This window comes from Cuculus canorus, chromosome Z, assembly GCF_017976375.1.
Source record: "Cuculus canorus isolate bCucCan1 chromosome Z, bCucCan1.pri, whole genome shotgun sequence".
Classification (NCBI taxonomy): Eukaryota; Metazoa; Chordata; class Aves; order Cuculiformes; family Cuculidae; genus Cuculus; species Cuculus canorus.
The window spans coordinates 11,549,996-11,560,438 of record NC_071441.1 but is presented as its reverse complement, the minus strand read 5'-3'; the positions used below and the strand labels follow the sequence as shown (position 1 = coordinate 11,560,438).

The window sequence follows — 10,443 nt, the reverse complement described above, 5'->3', positions numbered from 1 at the left end:
GCGGTGCCCGGCCGAGCCTCCCCTAAAGGTGGCGACCGACACCTCCTCCGGGCTCGCCGCCCCAGCGCACCGAGCATCCCCCAGCCCGAGGGGGAGCCCCGCTGCCCAGGGCGGAGCTGCGGGAGGAGATTTGGAGGGGGTGAGGGTCTCTCCGCGGTGTGTTCCCAGCGGGGAGCGACGGAGAGCGGAGCCTGCCCCGTGCGGGGGGACGATGGGGAGCCGGCTCGATACATCCCCCCGCCCCCCCCCCGCGGTAGGGCGGGATGGGGGGAAGGACGGAAGGGGAGGGGAAGGAGGGAGGGAAGGAGGGAGGGAGGGAGGGAGGGAGAAAGCGAGGGGCGATCGGAGAGGCAGAAGGGGAAGGCGAGGCGCGGCGGATCAGGGGCAGCGGCTGGGCGAGCGGAGCCGCCCCCGCCGCCCGGGGCTGCGCGCTGGGCAGAGGCGGCGGGGATGGGCGGGCGCGGGGCGGCTCCGCCAGCCGCCGTCCTCCGAGCCCCGGCCGCCTCCCGCCGCGCTATATAGGGGAGGGAGGGGTGGCGGAGGGGCTGCCCGGCGTGGCCGAAGCGCACGGGGCGGCGATGCCTCCTGCCAGGGTAGCGCACAAGTGACCGGCGCCTCTTCCCATGCCCGTCTCCTGAAGAGACCCCCCTCCCCCTCACGGCATGGATGTGGCCAACAACACTACCTCCCCAGAGCGCTCCCCCGAGGGGGCAGGCGGCCTCGCCGAGGTGACCCTGAGCTACCAGCTGCTCACCTCGCTGCTCCTGGGCACGCTCATCCTGTGCGCCGTGAGCGGCAACGCCTGCGTGATCGCGGCCATCGCCCTGGAGCGCTCCCTGCAAACCGTGGCCAACTACCTGATCGGCTCGCTGGCCGTCACCGACCTCATGGTGTCCGTGCTGGTGTTGCCCATGGCAGCCCTCTACCAGGTGCTGAACAAGTGGACGCTGGGGCAGGTCACCTGCGACATCTTCATCTCGCTGGACGTGCTGTGCTGCACCTCTTCCATCCTGCACCTGTGCGCCATCGCCTTGGACAGGTACTGGGCCATCACGGACCCCATCGACTATGTCAACAAGAGGACTCCCCGGCGGGCGGCCGTGCTCATCAGCCTGACCTGGCTCATCGGCTTCTTGATATCCATCCCGCCCATGCTGGGCTGGAGGACGCCCGAGGACCGCTCGGACCCCGACGCCTGCACCATCAGCAAGGACCACGGGTACACCATCTACTCCACCTTCGGCGCCTTCTACATCCCGCTCCTCCTCATGCTGGTGCTCTACGGCCGCATCTTCAAGGCGGCCCGCTTCAGGATCCGCAAGACCGTCAAGAAAGCGGAGAAGAAGAAAGTAGCCGACACCTGCCTCGCTCTCTCCCCGGCCGTCGTGCCCGGGAAAAGCAACGGGGAGCCCGGCAAGGGCTGGCGGCGGACAGTGGAGCCCAAGCCCGGTGCCTGCGTCAACGGAGCCGTGCGGCAGGGCGAGGACGGGGCCGCCCTGGAGGTCATCGAGGTCCAGCGCTGCAACAGCTCCTCCAAGACTCACCTGCCGCTGCCCAGCGAGGCGTGCGGCTCCCCGCCGCCCCCCTCCTTCGAGAGGCGCAACGAGAAGAACACGGAGGCCAAGCGGAGGATGGCTCTGTCCCGGGAGAGGAAGACTGTCAAGACCCTGGGCATCATTATGGGCACCTTCATCCTTTGCTGGCTGCCGTTCTTCATCGTGGCGCTGGTTCTGCCCTTTTGTGACAGTAAGTGCTACATGCCCGAGTGGCTGGGGGCAGTCATCAACTGGCTGGGCTACTCCAATTCCCTCCTCAACCCCATCATCTATGCCTATTTCAACAAAGACTTCCAAAGTGCTTTTAAGAAAATTATCAAGTGCAAATTTTGCAGGCAGTGAAGCCGCCGCTCCTGGACGGGGCAGCGGACACACCTGCCACTCGCTCCACCGCCTGCCCCGCGCCGTGCCCCCTTCCCAGCCCCTCTCCAGCACCGGCACAACAGCGGGGAGCCCCGAATCCCTTCGCTCCTCCGCCCGTCGGACGAGGAGGGAGAGGCAGGACGCGGCAGGGGGAGGGATGCCCGGGCCGGGAGCGTTTCGCAGCCGCCCTCGCTTCTCCTGCCTTTGCGGGACTCCGCGGCCGGCGCTCCCCCGTCCCTCCCCTCCTCCCTTCCCTCCATCCTTCTGGGTAGACTTAGGGTTTGCAGGTCGTTACTTGTGGTTGCTGTAAACCACAGTGTCTGCCCGAGTAGCATCGGTAAAAATAAACCACCCTATGCAGAATACCGCCGTATTGGGGATTTTTCTTGGATTTACGAGGAAACGGCGGGGGACTTTGAGCCCAGCTTCAGTCTGGCAGCGTAAGCGTGGAGACTTCCCGAGCGGTGGAAGGGGCTTTAGGCTTGTCGCTTCCTGGGCTGTGAATCCATCACACGGATTTTCTTGCGGGGAGGGGGAAAGCGGCCGTGTCTTGTAACCTTGCGAGGTACCTCCAGCAGCATCCCCGTCTGCGTTACGTGTGTCTAACAGCTCTCCTGCTATGCTAGGACCTTCCAGTTCATCGGGCTTCCCTTCGTTACAGCGCAGGGAGGTGACGGGGCTTAAACTCCAGCCGCACACCTCTTTAAATAGAAGGTTTTTTTTTTTCTTTTTTAAATGCCTTTGACCCAGGGTTTCCCACCAAGCAAAGGCTTGGCGCTGTGCGACTGTTCTAAGTTCACCGCGCACGCAGCAGCACAGGGAGTTTAAGCAGCCTGCCAAGTAGCGTTTCTTTCGTTCTTTTTTTTCTTTTTTTTTTTTTTTCTGTGTGTGTTTTTTTTGTTTGTTTTGGTTTTTTTTGTTTGTTTGTTTGGTTGGTTTTTTAAAGCCACTTGAAAGTTTCTCTGGAGACGTATCGGTCGGCTCGGAGGCAGCCAGCTGCTGCACATTGTGCTCGAGGGAAAAACATCCCCACAAGCGTAAAACAACACCGGGAACAAAAACGTTCATCCAAAACACTGCCATGTGCTCGGTGGCAGCAGGGGAGGGGACGGGAGCATCCGCGGGCGGTGAAAGCGGCATCTCGGCAGAGGCTGGGAGGGGGCAGGCTCTCTCCTCCCACGGGGGTGGTGAGCACGACCCTTCCCGCAAGCTGAGAGCCACGGGGCAGCGCCTGGCTGGTCCCCAAGCCTCCCATCGCATTGAGTCCCTTCTTCTTCCGTCAATCCCAGCTGCTTGACCGCAGGAAACCCGGGGTATTTCTCCTTCCCAACCTATCCCGGTGTTAGAGTAGGACAGCATGGCTCGCAGTGCCACTCTGCCTCTTTCCTGCCTTGCCTCTGGCTCTCCCACCCTCGGACCGGGGGAGGGGGTTGCTGGGGGCGTGTGTGCCGGGACAGGTACCTCCGCCACGGGCTTCCTGAAATGAATGCTTGACCAAATATATATATATATATAAAAATATATATTCTTGTTTATTTTTGTGTAAACTGTGTTACCTGTAGGTAAAAGGGGATATTAAATCTGTGCGTCACGTGAATGTAAGTGTCCAGTCATTTCTGAACTTCAGCTGCTTACATTAAATGGCAATATTGCATTTAACAGCCTCATATATATATATATACACCTCATTTTCTGAAAATCTTATTTGACTTCATTTTCGCAATTAAAGTGGTCTTTGATCTTATCTCTTTGATCACTCCTAACTACGTGTGTCCTAGACATTCCTCAAGTGCCTGAGTGTCTCGAGAGTCATCCTGCACCGATTAGGGAGCCGGAACTTCTGACTGTTTGGATGTTTTGTGCCTTTGGGAGCCTCATCGGTCGGGGATGCGGGGCAGCCGCAGGGACGGGAGCGGGGACAGCGTCCCAGGGCGGCGGAGGATGAGCCTCGATGCCCTTTTCCCCGACTCTGAGGAAGTTTTGCCCCCCCATCCCCCCCCCCTTTTTTTTTTTTTTTTTTAAATTTATCTTTGCAAACCTTCCTGCAAACTCCTGAGGGACGATCGCCTCTGCTTCCGCGCCCCGCCCCGCAGGGCGAACGCTGTCGGGAGCACGGGCACAGCTCAGTAGGCTGAGGGATGCTCCAGCCGCCCCGCGTCCATGCCGGCTGGGACGGGAGCAGGGGGAATTTAGGAGCTGTGGAGCGCAAACCCCTCTGGCTGGCACAGGGAGGCGACAGGCGCCTTTGCCCGCCGTGTTTTCCGTCTGTCCCCGTGCGGTGCTGCGGGGGAGCCGCCCCGGACCCTGTTACCCTCCCGGGGTCTGCGGAGCGGCGCACATCCTTCCTGGGAGGCTCCCATCCCGGGCTGCTCCCACCGCATCCCCTCCTGGGAGGCTCCCACAACATCTCACTTCGGGGCAGCTCCCACCGTATCCCACTCTGGAGCTGCTACGACCGCATCTCACTCCCGGGAGGTTCTCACCGCATCCCACTCCAGGGTTACTCCCACCTCACTCCCTCATGGGAGGTTCCCACCGCACACTCCTCCCTGTGCCCCGAGTTTATTTATTCTATCTATCTATCTATCTATCTATCTATCTATCTATCTATCTACTTATGTGTCTACCTCCCTCCCTCCTACCTCCTATATATTTACTTATTTATTCATTTATATTCCCCTGTATTATGGAGGAAACAACTTACTTGAAAAGAAGTTTTTTTTTTTTTCCCTGTTTCTGTGTTATAGTTTTCAAATTCGTAATCTGTTTACCACTAAGATGAGAAAACCCCAAACCAAACAGAGGATTTAGTACTTTTAAAAGGAGAAATCGGTTCCATATTAGATCAGTATTTATGGTTGATTGCTGTATCATATTTGGTCGGCTAACTAGCAGCCTCCTTATGGTTTAGAGCACTCATTTCAGCTTTCAAGGACCTGCAGAAGCTCAAGCAATTTCCAAATAGAAACTGAAAGGTTTCATGCTTTAAACAGAGACACAGAAAATTGAGTTTTAATGACTTTAGTCAATTGTGAATACTGAATATCAGCATAGATACAAAGGCTTTAACCTTTTTTTCCTTTAAAAATGCTGCTTTAGACAGCTGTAAAATGAGAAGAAAGTTTCATAGCTTTGAAATTTCTTTGCTCTGTGGATCTCGTCCATGCAGAATTTGAGTCTGAATATACATCTGACAAAAAGTACTGGCAGAGTGATCCAAGCACACTTGCACTGGCCAACTGTACTTACAGTTGGGTCTGGGGAGACAAAAAGGGTAGGATATAAGGACAGACATGCTGACGTAATCTATACTGGATCCAACTGCAAAACAATTTTGTGACTATGCAATTTCATCTATTTAAGTAGAAATCTTCACCATAAAATATTTAAGACTCCTTGCTTCTCCCTGACATTCCCATCCTGAGAGAGACAGGTTATAGGTCTAGTAGAAACAACAAAATCCCCCAAACAAATGTCTCCCAGTCTCCTCATATTTAAAAATTCGATCATTAGAATCCACGGTTTCAAACATTGCTCAGGGCAACACGGTGAATTCTACATTAAAACGCATAACCAAAGAATTCATCCTGCAGAAAGAAGAAACAGAAAAGGATGCTGGGAGTGAATGTCTGTTTCATAGTTTTTCAGAGAAGCGTTTTTAACAGTACAGGTGACTATTAGTTCTTTGGATATGGCTGGAGAAAATTCAAAATAGCTATGATGTAGCATGCAAATAGTCCTAGCATGTCTCTGCAAAATTTAAAGAACAGTCACATCTCTCATGCTTTCAAAAAATCCTGTATTTTCTGTACTTCTCGATCTCAGCCCAAGTGACTCTGCTTGAGTACGTGTTGCTGTCAGCCTCACCTTGCCTTGCTGCCTACAGCTGAACTCCTGTTCTCTCTGAGAAGACAGTGTGACTTCCAACCACAAAGAGGGGTAACTACGCAGTGTGAAATTCCTTCTGTTGGATTGGGAGCAAAAAACTTCTGGTGCACAATCCTTTCCATAGCAAGAATGTAGTCTAAACTGTTTGATTGTAATGGGGTGGTTTCTTGCCTTGAGCAGTGAGTGACAGAAGATTTGTTGGTGTTTTCACACCTAAGAAAAGGCAAGTGCTCAGGTGCATAGAGGACTGGAGACTCAGCCCTTACAAACACACGTGGCCACAGATACCAGCCTTGTATAAGTCTGTGCCAAGTTAGTTTGGCAGGCTGCAGCATTGTCCTGCAGAATGTACATGAGAGACAGGAAACAGATGGAATATAAAATATGTTGAAGATTACTAGACCTGAACAAAATTTGATCAGTGAAAAAAAAGAGAAGAGACAAAGGCACATGGCCACCAGATGGTTCTCCCAAGAGTCACAGACCTATTGAAAATAGTGGGGGGCTTAAATAGGAAAAGAAGAATTCTTACAAAGAAATGAACAAACTGATAGACAAATTAAGAAAGTGTGAGTCTTGTAATGAAAATACTGTCCAGCACAAACAGAAGTCGGTATCTGCTCCTGCTGTCATAACATCTTGTTTTATTTTTTGTACTAAGTAGCACTCAAGGCATCTTTTGCTACTAGGCAAAGTCAATATAATCCTTCCAAATTAACTTTCACATTTCAGAGCTATTTACACCCACTCTGCTGAACCGTAACTTGCACACAGAAGAGATGAGGATGATGTAAGCTAAAGATGTTAACTGTGGCCTATTTTAGCTTGTACTTTATTCCTACTTCTTGGAATTCTTTGTGCAGTTGGTTTGATGGACATATGTAGGCCCAAGGGAGTTTTTACAGAATGGACTGTAGGGAATACCATCCAGCGTACACTATACTGTTTCACGCATATTTTCACTGAGGAATGTTGTGCACAACCTGATCTTTAAACTGAAATTTGCTTGGACGGAGTTGGCTTAAGCCATAGTCTTTTGTTCCAGTACCTCAGAAGAAAAACATCACTTTTCGATTTGATATCAAAGTGGCTGATTATGATTTTAAACTATCCAGCGACAAAAGGAAACAGGTGTAGTTGCCTTCTGCTTGAACTGCTGTGAGGTCCAAGCATAAGTCTTTTGAATGCAAGTGAGTCATGAAATATTTGGGAAGCTGTAAAATTTGATATGTAAAAATGTCTTTGACATCAAGATGTCGTTAGACTAGCATTTCTAGGTGGTCTGTGGAAGGATGCTGCCAGGTGAAGTGAAGCTGGCTTGGATTTGAAGACAGACACCCAAACCATCAGATTCAGCACCTGGACCACTCAGAGTTGTTGCCTGGACTCAGATTTGGTCATCTGCCTGTCAATCAGATGCTGATGTCAGGCAGAGATTGTGCAAAAGTCATGTCTATTGGCAATTAAATGCCTTCAAATTAGTGGATCTTTGACTTCTATCACCTTTCAGTGTCTTTATCTGGTTTCCTATATGTGGTGAATAAGATGGGCAATTCACATGGGACTATGCAGGCAAAGGCCCTGGGGATAGCTGCCTGTGATGGGCTTTGAGGTTTGACTTGGAGGAGTATTTTGCCACTTGCAGTCTCCTGGAGGCAGGAAAGGAACAGTCAGTGAGAGAGAGCATTCATGACAGAAAATCAGCTCAGCCTGCTTTGGGATAGGAGGCTTGACACTGAAGAGCAATCTCAGAAATTCCTGCTCCTAAAGTGGAGATGACTGCTCTTGTCACACTCGCCATACTATTAAACCACAGGCCAGCACTGAGCCAAAGAGAATCTGATGTGGTCGAATTGCCTGTTGAAAATTAGCTCCAGTACACTTTGCTCTTTGCCTTAATGTACCTACTCCTAAGAGTTATTGCTGGCTTTGTGCAATCCAGACAGGTGGCTTTTCTTCCTTTCTTTGAACACTCATCCACAGGCCCTCTCTCGGCCTCTGACTTGAGCCTTGGAACTGATGCTACTGAGTTAGAAACATGCATCTGCAAAGGATCGTTTCTTTGTCCAAAACAGCCTTGACAGTCTGGGCTTCCTGGTAAGCCAGTGGTTCTGGCCAAGGAAAGCCGAAAACTACTGCTTATATACACCAGTGTTGTTCATGTTTTCAGATCTGGAGTAAGTGGGACAGTAACACACTTTTGGGCTGGTCTCGGTTCACTACTTTCAATGTCTGAGAGAGTGCAATGTTTATATTCTTTGGCGTTTTCATACCCTTTAAAAGAAGAAACTATCTGTAAAAAAAATCAGTAAGGTGCATTTAACTATAAAACATAAGCAGAGATTGTCCTTTTTGATAGGACCTGTATTTAGGATACATAGGTATTTTCTTTAATATCATATTTGTCTTTGTTCTGGTGATGTGCATTTGTGGTTAGGTGGCAACAGACTTGGAGGTAAAATTGGGAACTCCCAGGTTCAAAGCTGTCCTCAGAAAACATGATACCCTGTTTTAGTCATCTTACGTGCAATGGAAAAACTGTCCAGATAGAGGACAAAGAAAAGAAACCCATTGGATTAAGTGTGTCCCTTGAAGAACACTACTATTGTCTTCAGAAGAATTGCAGAAAGCATGAACTGAGTTTATTATGTCTTGAGCCAGCTGGTATGCTACCTTATTTTATCATGATTCTGTACATGCACATTTAATCAAAACACCATATAGGTCAAAGAGGCAATTTTCCGCATTGTACTTCAATTATAGGCACATATTGTGAAATCCCTTGGGCTAGTTGCCTGAAAATGCCATTTTCAGTAGCCCTCAGAATTTACTTCCCTCTTTTCCTGTGGGCAAGTTAGCCAATTGCTCAAAATTGCCGGGTAAAGGTTCTCTAGTTTTTCAAAATTACTACAGTGAAATTACTGTGAGATCTGTCTTTAAAGCCTTATTTTCTTCTGCAGTTCCTTAAAACTTTAAAAACCCCATCAAATTTGCACAAATTCTAGTCTAGCTTCAGCAAGAGAAACAAAGGGTAGCAATTACGGTCTTTCTATCAACACTTTTACATAGCTGTGTGTTTTTTAGAAGAGATTGGCAAAACAATGCTTCCCTGTGGAATTTAAATAAATATGCAGAATGTTTTTGAGAATGTTATAAGCCTTCACAGCATCACAACATAATGTGATCTGTTATAAAATGTCACTTACAATAGAAAAAGAATATTTAATGTATTAAAAGGAAAGACAGATTACATCTTGTGTTACCTAGACTTAACCATCTCCTTTAGGAGCCACTCAGTGGAGAAAAATGTTTCAAGCAATAAAAAGAAGCAACTGTGTTTAGTGACTTATAACATGAGCATGGTTTATGTCCTATAATACATTGATAATAATGACATAATGAAATTATGTGAAAATATCAATGTGAAAGGCACCAGCCACCTTCAGAACTGAAATAATTTACCAATGATATAGAATTTTGGAGTCTCTCATTAAAAACATCATGAGTTTTACAAAGAAAAATGGTGTTTCGGCTAAACTGTTTTGTCCTCATCCAATTCGTGCCCAGGCACAAGGATTTCTGAGGCAGCAGCACTGTTTACAGGTAAGGTGAACACTTCTCAATCTGCCTCTCCTCCCCCCACCCTCAAAGCCCTCAGAGGCTCAGTCCCTGTCTTTACAGGGATATCACTTTGGTCATGGGCAGCTGTGTAAGAAGCCAGATTTAAGAGCTCAATTTCTTGTGCAGTTCCCAGATGCCAGCAGGATCCTGCAGTGCTTACGCACTGCTAAGCATCGGTTGTGTGATGCTGTCCACAGAAAATCACATCTCTCCTACCGTAAAGGAGAAGATTTACGCATCTGGACGTGTAGTTGTAATAAGTGACAGTATCTATGAAAAGCATGTGAAGAATAAAGAGATAAATTACATTTGCAATTTAAGTGTTTTGCAAATAAAAAAAAATGAATGGGACTTATTTTTGTAAGTTTTTTGTTTACTCACAACTTCCAAATCAGAGTAGTGTTATCCTAGGAAACATTATTAGGTTGCTGAAGACAAAGGTGGTAACTTGCCAAGACAGAAAACTAGCAGTGGATTATGGGGTAATCAGACATGCACCTGCATGACAACAAGCAGAGAACTTTCATAGCCACCTGATTTGTCACAAACACCTCTTTTTATTTTACTCAAAAATCTAAAGATCCAATCATGACTCATCTCTCCTGTCTGGAAACATTTTAATTTTCAGTAGCTGTATTTTACCAAAAAAGAAAAAGCAAAGGATAGTAACATATGCCTTGGAAGGAGAAACAAGAACTTCCTTCAGATTTGGATAAGTATAGGAAAAAAAAAGCGCAATGTAATTTAACTTATAATTCAGGCAACTTTTACTGTGATGTTTCAACAGGTAGGGATGGTTATGATCAGCACCCTCCTTGCATGGAAATCTCCCAGTATATTGAGCAATTTAATTTTTCCTTCCCTTCTTTTGGTGGATTTTAGGATTTATTGTATGCAGAAGATTAGTAGCAGTATTAGTAATGTGAGACAATGTAATATAGAGTACATTCAAATAAAAAGCAAAATCATTCACGTATACAATCTCCAGTGTAAGTCTTTACAGCCAGAATAAAGA

General features: G+C 48.4%; 1 protein-coding gene across 1 annotated transcript; it reads left to right on the top strand.

Moving 5' to 3' along the window:
• The first annotated feature begins 529 nt into the window (after positions 1-529).
• Positions 530-2,047, top strand: HTR1A (5-hydroxytryptamine receptor 1A). Its single transcript, XM_009559581.2, has one exon. The coding sequence runs from the start codon at positions 663-665 to the stop codon at positions 1,896-1,898; it is 1,236 nt and encodes a 411-aa protein (XP_009557876.2). The 5' UTR covers positions 530-662; the 3' UTR covers positions 1,899-2,047.
• Positions 2,048-10,443: the final 8,396 nt, after the last annotated feature.

What these genes read in the sequence shown, in the direction of transcription:
- HTR1A (XM_009559581.2), top strand. Translation starts at nt 663, where the DNA reads ATGGATGTGGCCAACAACACTACCTCCCCAGAGCGCTCCCCCGAGGGG.